Below are 13,800 nucleotides of genomic sequence, written 5' to 3' on the forward strand. Positions count from 1 at the left end.
TAAGTGGCCAGGAGAGCAATGCAGGTATGCTGCTATACTAGGGGAAGCCAAGGATTATGAGGACATTGAGTGAGTGATGTGCATCCCTGGGAGGCATTTCCAGAGAAACCCTAATGGAGCATCGGTTAACATCCTTAGGGTATAATTAACTCCCCTAGCCAAATATTGGATGGCATTTACTCATGCCAATATTCACCCATTTTCTCATGTTTCTGACATTACTTTGCATCGGATCCTGGTCATCTATTGTATGTTGAGGCAGATGGATGTGAACGTTGATAAGATCATTACTAGCGAAATTCTGACCTGCGCCAACATTGTGAGCAGTAGGACACCACTGGGACATCCGTCCCTAATTACATACTTGTGTCAACAGGTAGGAGTGGACACTGCAGTCCCACCCTTTGAGAGGCCGAGGAGGGCTATTGATGCCTCCTATTTTCGTCAGTACTGTAGGGAGGACGAGCCAGCTGGAGCAGTTCCTAGGAGACGTCTTAGGAAGGCAGCAGTGCAGCATGAGGATGAGCCTGTAGATGCACCAGCACAGTAGCCTGAGCCTTTTCAAATGAGGGACATGTATATGTCCATTATGGAGGCGAGGATGAAGTCTTTATGCAGAGGGCAGGTTGCCACTACCGAGATGATTGTAGGACTTTATGATCAGCTACCAGTGCACAAGTGAACTATCGACAAGTTTCGTAGTGTGATGGCTTGGCCTCAAGAGCAGGCACAGGCTAGTGGGTCTAGAGCAGCTGGGACCTCAGGCGGACAGGATGATGACTAGGAGGATGAAGACTTTGAGGATGCCCAGGTGGAGGATGAGTATGATTCAGATGAGGATCTGCGGTGAGGGCATCTACTGATGGATGCCAGCATTTGGACAGGGATTTTTCTTTATCCTTTTCTTTGTACTTTGAATTAGTTGTATAGGTTAAGTTATGTTTGTGTCTATGCTTGGCTTGTACACTTATTCGGATAATGGTTCAATTTTATTGCATGATGAGTTATTTACTACTAATGATTAATTAGGGATGATGATTGAGAATGTGCCAATGTTGATATCCAGGTTGATGGTTCACTAACTATGTGAACAAATGAGTAAATGATTCATGATTGTGATTTTGATGCTAAGTAGGATTCATGAATGAGAAGTGACAAAGCATGATTGTGTGAGGTATTGAGCTTCAGAGTTTTATTGTTGTGTGCACTGTTCACAGGGAATCATGGATGATATTGAGTTAATATTGATAATTGATTGAACTGCATGTGTATGAGATGAAGGTTGAAAAACAGTTATTTTCATATGTCAATTTGAACCAAATTACACCCTTTACTACTCGGAATGAGCTTAGAATCAAGCAAAACTCAATAAATGAGTCTAAAGAGAGTCAAAAGCAGTTTTTAGCGATTTTATGCTTGTTTTGCATTGTTTTGAAGCTAATTTGAGAAAAGTAGAGAATGAAGTTGAAGATAAAAGTCGTTGACTCAAAAAAAGAGCAGAAAAATGAAGATTTGACGCTGGGCGGTTTAAGTGGTGGTGGTAGCGGCGGTGGTGGTGGTGGGAGTAGTGGCGGTGGTGGGGTCCACGTCGGTGGCGGTGGTTGTGGTGGTGGTGGTGGTCATGGTTGTGGTAGTGATGGTGTTGGTGGTGGCGGTAACGGTGGGGGCTGCGGTGGTGGTTTCTGTGGTGGTGGTAGTGGTGGTTGTCGTGGTGGTGTTAGTAGTGGTGGTGGTGCTGGTTGTGGAGGTGGCGGGTGCGGGGGCAGCGACGAAGGTAGTGGTGGAACTGGTTGTGGTGTTTGTGTTGGCGGTGGTGGTCGTGGTTGTCATGGTCGTGATCGTGGTGGTGGCACTGGTTGTGGTTGGTTATAATGGTGGTGGCAGTGGTTTTGGTGTTGGGGGTAGTGGTGGTGGTGGTTGCTGAGGCTGGTGGTGGTAGTGGCGACGGCGGCAATGACGGTGACAATTATGGTGGTGGTGGTTGTGGTGGTGGTGGTAGCGGTTGTGTTGGCGGCGGCAGTGACAATGGTAGTGGTGGTGGTTGTAGTGGTGGTGGTGGTGGTGGGGGTGGTTGTGGTGTTTGTGGTGGTTGTGGTGGTGGTGGTAGCGGTTGTGTTGGCGGCGGCAGTGACAATGGTAGTGGTGGTGGTTGTAGTGGTGGTGGTGGTGGTGGGGGTGGTTGTGGTGTTTGTGGTGGTTGTGGTGGTGGTTGTGGTGGCTGTTGCGGTGATGGTGGATGCTATGGTGGCTCGCTGGACTTGGGCCCGTTTTCTGATGCGTTCCTCACCTATATATATATCCCTATTGCGAGTTCAGAATCATTCTTTTGACAGGGGAGAACGACCAGACTTAATTTTGCTCTCTGGAGAGGATCTCTTGGATGCTTAGGCTCCTTTTCATCTTTTCTAGGGTTTGCTNTTNCATTCTTCTTCCATTTTTCATCTAGTTTCACCATGTCTATGGTGAACTAAACCCTATTGTTGTTGGGGGAAACAATGTAATCTTTTGATACTCTCTCTTATTGAATCTCTTGATTAGTTATATGGTCTCTATATGTTTTGATTGATTATTGTTGGGTTATCATCTGTGCTTAAGGCCTTTATCGTTTAACTCATTCGGTNTATTGATGTTTGTCTTTATTGATATGGGGACGTACAGTAATGACATGAACTGGTGAGTAATCTCTTGATTGTGCAATACCACCTAGGGATAGGGGTAGGACGATCAATTGCGCTAACTTCTGTTTATAATGTTGTATTAATTACTAGGGGAGGCTAGGGATAAGAAGCCAGTAGTTAATATTAGGCCCTTTTCGCCGAGGGATCGGGTTAAGGCGAGGTTAAGAAAGTCGCATAACAATTAATCAAACTAATATTCAAGGGTAGTATGTAAGAGAGAGTGGAATAGATGAAATTGTAAGCCCCCAAAAACATCCATTCATCCATTGTTTTCGTTTGTCAATTGAATCAACTTTATTTTTGCATATTAATATTTTTGTTCTAAAAATCCAATTTATTAATTTTTATTTTTCAAGTCTTATTATTTTAATTCACGCGAACGAGGAAGCCATACGAGTGTCTTGGGAAAACGATACTTGATCTTACCATTTATATTACTTGTACGATTTGGTACACTTGCCAATTTGTCAACAGTATGTCATATGATCAAGGCCATGCTTGGAAAGCCCTTCGCCAAATTTTCACCCAAAGAATTTTAAATGATATACACTTTTTGAACCTTGGCCTTAAACAGTATGAAAACCCTTGTTTGAATTGAATTACCTTGATTTGGGTTGAGAATAATTATATGTGTTGGGTTGAATGGGGAAAGTGAAAGGCAAAAGAAAGAAGAAAAGCATTGAGTTCAAAAGAATTAAAAAGAAAAATGCATGAGAAAGAAAAGAAAAGAAGAAAAGAGAAAAAGCATGTAAGGTGAACTCAATGTAAAATGAAAAAGGAAGAAGTTGGGAATGAGTGAGATTGGTTAAGAAGAGAGTGTGCTTGAAACTTGAATGATGATTTAAACTCTATTAACTCAAGGATTTTGTATTCTAGAAAAAGCAATTTTCTTGATAGCCCAACCACAATACAAGCCTTGGAGAAAGTCCTTGTGATGACATGTGCATGTAAAGATGTTGATTGTTTTAGATGAATGACAATATTCTTTTATGTGACATGTGAATAGTAGAGAGTAGAGTGACCTCCTAAACACTTGAGTGATTGAGTGAAACACTTGCTTGGTGAGAATTGTTAAATCCATGATTACATCTATGCTTAGTTGATTGATCATTCATGAACAAAACATCTGTTGAAAAAAAATTGATTATATGAACTAAATTGGATTGAAAACATGCATGCATCTTTGTAGGATTCCACTGAAATCTGAAGTGTATAATAACTTGTTGTGAGAAAAAGGAATTTTGAAAAGTGTGAATGATTTGATGAAGAAGTGGAAAGCCAAGTATTGTCTTGTTTGCTTGAGGACAAGCAAAGTTCTAAGTTTGGGGTTGTGATAACGGTCTAAAGACCGTTATTTTCATACTTAAATTTGATATTAAAATACACCCTTTATAGCTTAGAATGAGCTTTAAACCAAGTAAAACACTTAGTTGCGTCTATTGAGAGTCAAAAGTTGGTTTTAGAGATATTATGTTTTACATTGTTTTGTAGGGTTTTAAGGTGAATTGAAGATGGAAGTGAAGCAAGGTGGACTTAGACCCATGAAAGAAGGAGAAAAATGATGAAAAGAAGGGTCAAGCAAGCTGCTGAGCGCTAGGATGGTCCGTTGAGCGCTCAGAGCGATTAGAGGGAAACCGCTCAGCGGCAGAACTGACCGTTGAGCGGTCAAAGCAACAAGAGGCAACCCGCTGAGCGGTGAACTTAGGCGCCTGGGTGGTTGATGAGTCGATATTTTATTGATTTCACTTAACTTATTGTACCGAATTTAATCAGGGAATTGTGTTTATTTGTCCGGTATTTTCCCGTTTTTCCTGATTATGCTTAATTTGATTGGAAATTCTAATTTTAATTAATTTGAATTTTCTGAGCTAATTATTTGCATTATTATTTTCAGGGAAAATTTTGGACAAACAATTTGGAGCATTAGGAAGGAGACAAAATAAATTCAAGACTCTCAAATTAGACATTTTAAATTTTAACTATATTGTAATTTATTTGTTTAAACTTTTTGGACAAGCTTGTGCACATTGGGCCAAATTTTGGCAAAATCATGATGGACCCAAATAGTTGTAGGACACTTGTCACCTTAGGGTTTCTTTTAGGGTGGACCCCACCCTTATTTTGGAGACACATGGCCTTAGAAAATAGCAACAACCGTCATATTTTTTGGAGGGGGCTGGAACGGAGGCTTATTGAAAAACGTTTTTTCATTCTCTTTGAAATTGTCTCAAGTGCTAGATTATGGATGAATAAAAAGAGCTCCACGTTGATAGCTGCAGCAACACCTCTCTCTTTTGTTTTCTTTGGCTTTGATCATTTTTTTAGAACGAACTCATGAATGCTTGTACGTTGGTTTTCAATGGTTGAATGAAAAAGGGCTTTTTCTATTTTTTTTTTATTTTGTGCAATGCTGCAACTTTTATTTTCTTTGGAGCTTTTCATTAATTGAAAATGGTGCATCACATTACATTCTAAGAGATTCCAGCCGCCACTTACATTGTTTTTTGGCTGTAACATTTTTATTTTGGGTTTTATTGTGAACCATTTTTTTTTCCTCACCATTTCCCTTTCCGTAATATAACCTAACCATTTTTGTACTAGAAAAAGCATTATGTTGCCTTCAATTTCAAAGGCCAGCTTCATATGAACTGAGGCCTGAATGCGGCAATTTTAAATTCAAGTCAACAAATTGAAATTTAAAGAACAGATATGATATGACATATAACAGGAAGACAATGATAAGGAGATAAAAAACATGAATCTTAATATGTTCAATACGGAAACAGGAAGCAAGACATTTTGTGAAATGCAATCTATATTTATATATGAACCGATGACGGACATTAGATCGTGTAATTATGGTCAGTAACTTGAATGAACGTCAATTCTCATCCGATATGACATTCAAACATCATTCAGTATTAAAGTAATAAATGTCAAAAATCTCTTTGGATACTGATAATAATTGCTTCTGACAAAAACTACGTCTCATATCTTGAGTCTACGACGTTAAAGTAAGAGTTTAAAAGAAAAAATAAGAATAATAAAAATTGATCGACGTTCAAACATCTTTCAGTGGAAAAGTTCTAAATATCTTTGGATACTGATATTAATTATTGAAAATCTCTTTCGATACTGATAATTGACGAAAACTACGTCAAAGAACCATGGGACTAGGACGTTAAAGTGAGAGTTTAAAAGAAAAAAATAATAAAAGATGGATCAACGTTCAAACATCATTCAGTGAAAAAGTGAAAAATGTCTTTGGATACTGATAGTAATTGTAAAAAATCTCTTTGGATACTCATAATTGACTAAAACTACGTCGCAGAACCCAAGTGGACTAAGGCGTTAAAGTTAGTGTTTAAAAGAAAAAAGAAAAAATATTTGAGCGACCGAAGAAGATCAAAGTCGAGATGACTTAATGGAACAAGATTCAGACGGTTCAGACCCTAATCACTAAAACAATTAATGCTCCCAACCACTCCAATGCCCCTCAGTCAATGCCTTTAACGTCTATGCTCCCACAGGCTTCGACGTTTGATTGAAAGAAAAATAAAAGAAGAATAAAAAGTGCAAGACCTTTGGCTTCTACTTGAAGAAGACATCACATGGACTCAATATGCGACGTGAACTACATAGGAAATGAAATAGCTTTGCATCTAATGGTAGAAGATAAACCCAAGACAATTTAAAAAACGATTCATAGATTGTAGAATGATGATGAAGTTGAACAACATTTTTATATAATTATTTTATATCCTAAAATTGTTTCAGCATTAATCATATTGTGAACCATATTTCTTTTTCCTAAACATATTGTAAGATATGTTAACCATTTTTGTAATATAAATAAAAACATTTTGTTAACTTGAACTTAAAAAGGCTTCTTCATATGAAATGACAATGAATGAACCATTTTCAAGTTCGAGTTATCAAATTGGAATATGAAGAACAAAAATGCTTAAAATTCTTAGGAAAAGAAAACGCAAAGAAAATAAAAAACATGAATCCTTATATGTTCAATATGGAAATAGGAGGCAAGGGATTATGTGAAATGCATGCTATATTTATAGATGAAACGATGACGTACATCATGTAATAATGGTTAGTTGCCACCATGTCGTATGAACGTCGAAGCCCTGCCACGTTTGACGTTCAAGCATCAATCACAGAAAAAGTAATATATGTCGTTTGATTAATAACAATCCACATTATGACTTCAATAGTGGTTACATATGTCAATCTGTCTCGACCTTTAGTGTGAAACAAACATCCCAACATTCATTTTAGGGTCAACCAGTCTCGATTGTTAGTTAAACTTAACCTGCTTAATCTTCGACCCAACTCATTATGTCTTAATTTTCTCCAAATCGATTTGTCTTGACATGTAATCCACGACGAGTTTTGGACTTCAATAGACCCCGACTATTCTTGATTCACGCTGTCTCTTCTCGATCTTTGGCTTGGTTTGATGCATCTTAGTTGTTTGTCTCAATCTTATTTTCTAAACTGACATTTTCTAGTTTTTGTCCACAATAATGTATCCTAACCTTCAGGTTATCACTCAACTTAATTTTTCTTTAAATTTAAAGTATTATTCTTTTGTAATGAATAAACAGTTTTTAGTATAATCATACTTATCTTTATCCTAAAATTAACACATACCTAGAAAGATACATTGAAGACTTGATTTATGTTTTATCATACCCATCTTAATCATAAAACTTTTAAAAGGAGAGGAAGAAATATAAGGTGTGGGAATGTTGTTGAATCTAATAAAAAAATATATTTATTATATGAAAAAAGTTAATTTAGATGTTTTCACATAACATAAAATATAATAATATAATAATATTTATCATTATTTTAAGTATTGTGATGTATAACTATATCTCAATTCTCGTGTTTTTTTTGGATTTTTCTCGATTTTATAAAATTCTTTTTTTTCTAATCTTGTTGCAATTCAATTTATGGAAAACCGAATTCTGAGTTATATATTTTTTATATCATAGATTGTTTAGTTTATTTTGATGAAATTTAATAAATTTTATTATTTTTAAAAATAATAAAATTTATTAAATTTCATCAAAATAAACTAAACAATCTAAGATATAAAAAAGATATAACTCAGAATTCGGTTTCCTAGAAATTGAATTGTAATCTAAGATTAGAAAAAGAAAAAGAAAATATAACTTAGAATTCGGTTTTCCGTAAACCGAATTCTCACTTTAAAAAGAAAAGTGTGCTACCTACGTAAATATAAAGCAGAGTATGCTATATGCGTAATATTAAATGTTTTGATTTACTTTCTTATATAATAGTATTATTTTAAATTTATGTAGATAGCACACTGTAGTTCATATTTACATGGATAACACGAATTTATAAATGATTAAAATTCGGTTTTTGGGAAAGCCATTTAAGACTTTAACCATTTTGAAAAATCGCTTAGAGCATAAACGATTTTCTTTGAAAGCTTAAACGGTTTTCAGAAACTGTTTAATATATTAACTTTTAACCTATTTTTAAAATTTTTCTTTCAAACTAAAATTAACAAATAATTTATTTATTTTTAATATTATTTAATATGTTACACTATATTAAATAAAATTTTACATTATTATTATTATTATATTTATTACTATTATTATATTTATTTTTATTTTTAGTTTTATTAATTTTAATTTAAAAACAAAATTTTAAAAAAATGTTAAACGATTTTTTGAATTTGAATTTTTAAAATGAGTCAAAATCAGACTTGCTGAAAGCAAAACCCTAGGTTGCTTATCTTTGCTAAATGGCTGCATCCTCTTCTAATCTCACCAAAATCTCCACATCGGCTAAGAGAAGTACTAGTCCTATAGGATGAATCAGTGACGATGAAGTTAGAGAAAGGTTCATCCATGGAAGAATCAAAATTGTTGTCACTCCGAAGTATCTTGATATGAGCTTATTTGAAAGAGAAGGGTTTATGATTCCTGGTTGGTTGAAGTCTCAGGAACTATCTTCCTTGGTTCAACTAAAAGGATACTAGTATCTTGATCTTGTGAAAGTGTTCTACCACAACCTGAAACTGGTAAACGGTGATATTCACTCTAGAGTAAATGGGGTTGACATTGTGATTAACAATGATACATGGCTGCATGTTGTAGGTTTAAAAGTTGAGGGTGTATCATCTCATCTACTTAACTCGAAAAATTCGTTGTTGAAGATGAGAGATGTCTAAAAAGTGTAGCTAAGACATTCCGATCACAATACAAGGTTAGTGGAGTTGCTTGAAAAAGACCTCACTCATGAAGGACTAAGGATGGAAGAAATAATAATGGCTCATATACTTGCTGATAACGGTCTAAAAACCGTTATTTTCATGCTTAAATTTGATAGTAAAACATACCCTTTGTGGCTTAGAATGAGCTTTAAATCAAGTAAAACACTTAGTTGAGTCTCTTGAGAGTCAAAAGTTGGTTTTAGCGATATTATGCTTGTTTTGCATTGTTTTGCAGGGTTTTTAGATGAATTAAAGATGGAAGTGAAGTAAGGTGGACTTAAACCCATGAAAGAAGGAGAAAAATGATGAAAAGAAGAGTCAAGCAAGCCGCTGAGTGCCAGAATGGTCCGTTGAGCACTCAGAGCGATTAAAGGGAAATCGCTCAGCGCCAAAACTGACCGCTGAGCGATCAGAGCGGCTAGAGGCAAACCGCTGAGCGGTCAAATTAGGCGCCTGGGCGGTTGTCTGTTTTTTTAGATAGATTTTGTAAATCTTTCTGTTATCTATCTGTTATCTTTTTGGGCTTATATATAGCCCCAGTACGAATTAGAAAGGGATTCTTTTGGCAGAGAGAAACGTCCAAAGCTATTCCACACACCTTGGAGGAGGTTCCTTGGATGCTTAGGCTCCATTCAACCAAGTTTAGGGTTATTTGTTCTATTCTTTCATTATTTTCATCTAGTTTCACCATGTCAATGGTGAACTAAACCCTTTGTTGTTGGGGAACAATGTAATCTTTTGAAACTCTCATATATATTGAAATTCTTATTTATTTCATATGCTTGTCATATACTTATTTATCAATTGTTGGGTTCTTGATGAGTCGATATTTTATTGGTTTCACTTAGTTTATTGTGCTAGAATTAATTAGGGAATTGTGCTTAATTGTCCAGTATTTTCCCGTTTTTCCTAATTATGCTTAAGTTGATTGGAAATTCTAATTTTAATTAATTTGACTTTTCTGAGCTAATTATTTGCATTATTATTTTCAGTGAAAATTTTGGAAACACAATTTGGGACATTTGGAGGACACCAAATAAATTCAAGACTCTCAAATTTAGACATTTTAAATTTTAGTTGTATTGAAATTTAATTGTTTAAACTTTTTGGACAAACTTTTGCACATTGGGCCATTGTTTAAAAATTATGAAAAGCCCAATTTTGTAGGACACTTGGCACCTAGGGTTTCCTTTTATTTTAGGGTGGACCCCACCCCTATTAAGGAGGACACATGGTCCTAAGGAAACCTAGAAGCCATCACACTCTGTCTTGGATATTTTTCTGAGTTTGGCTGGGACGTTACTGGGCTGTAACGTTTTTCATTTGGAACATGTTGATATTGAATGATTTTGGATGAAATGAAGAAGCATTTTTGACTTCTATTTTCGTTGCTGGAAGAGAGTTATGTTTCCAATCTATTTTCATTAAAATAGGGTGTGTAGAGAAGGGTCACTGCCTCGGGATGGAAAATGGGTGAAAGCACATTAGTTTAAATTTATAAAAGAACCTTGCTGCTACATGATGATGGAACGTGGTTGGTGGTTGTGTGTGTAGCATTTTTCTTTTCCATTTATTTTGAGAATGAAGAAGTGTTTGTTTGATTAGGTAGTGTCATGGCTAGAGGTGCAGAGTCCGTTTTTTTTGGGTTTATTTATGAGTAATTTTACTTCTTCTAGTGATGTGATGGCAATGTTTTCTTTAATCTTGATTGAATAAAAAAATGGTGCAGTGAGATTTTCTTGGAAATCAAAAGCACGTCTCTTTTCTTTTCTTTTGAAGAAACACTTTCTTCTTAACCTTTAAGTGTTGGGACTTTGGTTTTATAGAAACATTTTCACGGTCTGATGGTTTTACTTTTAAGAACAATTGGCTTTCAATTTTTCCTTTCTAAATTCCTAAACCCTAAACCCTAAACCCTAAACATGTTTCAACTAGGCAGCATTTTCATGTTGAAGCATTTCAATTGCAGCATTTCAATTGGAATTTAGAAGCATTGTCACATCACAGTAGATAGACTAGAAACCTTGGATGAATTGCCTTTGGTGTTGGAAATTATTGAAAGCACATTGACTTCTTTTGTAGCAAATGAATATTCATTCACGTGAGGAATTGATGTCATGGCTGCTGCATATTTTTTAGCACTTCTTTTGTTTTAATTAAGTAAAAAGTATATTAGGTGGATTTTGATTGAAGTTTTGGTGTTGCCGTCACGTCCAGAGAAGATTCCTTTTCTTTGCAGAATTAAATATTTGAAGTTTAATTGGAGAAATGAGTTGGCTTGAGGTGAGGGGACGTTGGCAGCCCTAGAAGTAGAAACTTTTCCATCATTTCTTTGAATTAGAAGAGACTAGCTTGATTAGATAGGATAGGTACGGTGGTGGGGTATTGGAGGTGTTAGTTTATTCATTTACCATGGAGAGAGTGCACGGTTTTTTATGTGTGATGAGGAAAATTAAATTTCATTCTGAAGCTAAAATTGGTGTGCACGGCTGGACAACATTACTACTTTCTTGATTCAACAATTGTCATAGCTTCAAGGTGTGCCGTGGTTGAGTTGAGGAAAGAAGTTGACTTCGTTGCTTTTGCTGGAAATTTAAGCATTGGGAAAGGGCAGCTGTCACGCTCAAGTGCTCTCACACATGGAGAGTATTTAATTCAAATTGGTATTGTAGTGGAATTCACGGCTGCAGCTATATGTCATGGTTTCATGATAGAGCAATTTTAATTTTGTTTTGAGTTGATTTTCATCTTCCTAATTTAGTGTTGCATTTTAAATAATTTTAATTGTGCTAGATAACTGTTTGTTACATTGTTTGGATTTAATATTTTCTTTTGCTTTAATACTGTATAATTTGTTCGGTTGTGTTTAATTTTTGTGCATTTTAATTAAGCTTAATTATCATCTCAAACACTTTCAAACCCCCCCCCCCCACACTGTGTTAGACTTGACTCTGAACCGCAGTTGGTCCTTGAGAGACGACCTAGGGGTCATTCCCAAGCATTATACTGCATTTCTAAATTGCAATCAAATTTGTATGGGCCGCGACACCCATCAAATTTTGGCGCCGTTGCCGGGGACCAACGGTTCGGTTTTAGGTCTTTTGTTGTGTTTGTGTGTGTTGCGTTTTGTCTCGTGTTGTGAGTGTGTGGTTCCGTTTTGTGTGTCGTGTCATGTGTGTTGCATTTAGATAGCTTTAGTTGCATATTTTCATTCCATTCTTCTTTTCCCCCTCCTTTCTACATGTCTACCTATGTTGGTTGTGTGAGTAATGCTTATTCTGCCTATGATTATGAATCTCCTTCTGCATCTGACTCTGATATTACTTCTCATGCATATTCTGCTGATTTTGTCTTGAGAACAATATGACTCATCCTCCCATTCTTGAGAGAGCTCTTTGGGAGCCGGTTCCACTTGATGAGGTTGATGTTCATTGCGTTCTAACCTCTGGACTTACAGATTTGTTGCCTAGGTTTCATGGGTTTGCAGGTGAATGCCCACATGGACATTTGAAGGAGTTCTACACCATTTGCTCTTCGAAGAAACCTCTTCATGTCCCTGATGATCACATGTTTTTAAGGGCATTTCCGCATTCATTAGAAGAAGCAACATGAGAATGGCTTATTCATCTTCCACCAGAATTCAAGGCCAATTGGGAAGATCTTAAGCATTTGTTTTTGGATAGATTCTCCCCTACTCAGCATCATTTTGATTCATATAGCAACGATCCTGGATGGAATGATCCTGACTTGGGATGGTATGGTACTTCACAGCTTCAATATCAAGAACAACCATCTCAGAATACTTCTATGCCTCCACCAGTTCAGCAATACCAGAGTCAGCAGTGTGATGCTCCTGCCCAAATAGCTCCTCAACCTTCTGCTTCTAAGCCTACATTGAAGGAGTTATTGGAGTAGACTATTCAGAACATTCAGTTCCAGCAACTGAACATGGAGTTTCAGCAGGAATTAACTTCCCTTCAGAGTTTGACTGATCAGATGGGGCAGATGGCTACTCAACTCATCGAGGAACAATCTCAAATTTCATAGGAATCATCATTCCAGACTGTTCAGCTTCCAGATGATGTTGGTGCCATCCACATAGGAGATGGGGAGCAGAGTCATGAGCTAACTATTGTGCCACCAACTTTCCTACCCTCCTATGTCCCTACTCTTGCACCTGAGGAGACTGATGAAGAATTGGAAGACCAGGAAGATATGAGCAACACTTTTGAGATAGGTAGACCACTTTCACCTTCCACCACTATACCAATCTTCAGGGAAGTGGAGGTAAACATACTTGAGATAGATTCTGTTGTTGATGATAATGTTGATGATGGGTATGTTGATGATTGTATTGTTGATGAGCATGCTTTTAATTCTCCCTCTTTGCATGACGAGAACCACTTTGTGTTATCGCATCTGAATGTTTGTTCTCCATGCACTGAACATGAATCTGAACCTGTGATTGATATTGTTTCTATTTTTGAACTTGATTCATGTTCTGAGGGTATATCTGACGATCAGCTTGTTACACTGGGATTGGGTGTTATACCCCTGCATGTCATTTCTGTGGAACCATATTGCACTAACCATGTTGCAGGAGGTACACATGCATTTGATCAACACACACCCATGGTGGAAGACAAAGGTGCCAATAGTTTGAAGATTAATAGGCACCAGCTGAACCTGCTCATCAACAATCACTGCTTCTTAGATCCAGGTGTGGATGACATCTCCCTGCTCGATCAAATTTGGAGGATGAAGCAGTTCTTCCTCAAGACTTCCTTGCTAAATCCGGTGGTGGAAGAGATCTCCCTGAAAGTCCAAAATTGGCAACTGCCACCATGATCA

The 13,800-nt window shown here is 36.6% G+C and overlaps 2 protein-coding genes across 2 annotated transcripts in view; both read left to right on the plus strand.

Annotated features, from left to right (window-relative positions):
• The first annotated feature begins 1,458 nt into the window (after positions 1 to 1,458).
• On the plus strand, positions 1,459 to 1,872 carry LOC106760327 (glycine-rich cell wall structural protein 1.0-like). Its single transcript, XM_014643774.1, has one exon. The coding sequence runs from the start codon at positions 1,459 to 1,461 to the stop codon at positions 1,870 to 1,872; it is 414 nt and encodes a 137-aa protein (XP_014499260.1).
• Positions 1,872 to 13,800, plus strand: part of LOC106760328 (loricrin-like) — a 14,081-nt gene continuing 2,152 nt past the window's right edge. The window contains exon 1 of the mRNA XM_014643775.1: positions 1,872 to 2,244. Coding sequence (XP_014499261.1) covers positions 1,872 to 2,244 — 373 coding nt within the window. The remainder of the gene's footprint in view (positions 2,245 to 13,800) is intronic.

Source organism: Vigna radiata, chromosome 5 (assembly GCF_000741045.1).
Source record: "Vigna radiata var. radiata cultivar VC1973A chromosome 5, Vradiata_ver6, whole genome shotgun sequence".
Classification (NCBI taxonomy): Eukaryota; Viridiplantae; Streptophyta; class Magnoliopsida; order Fabales; family Fabaceae; genus Vigna; species Vigna radiata.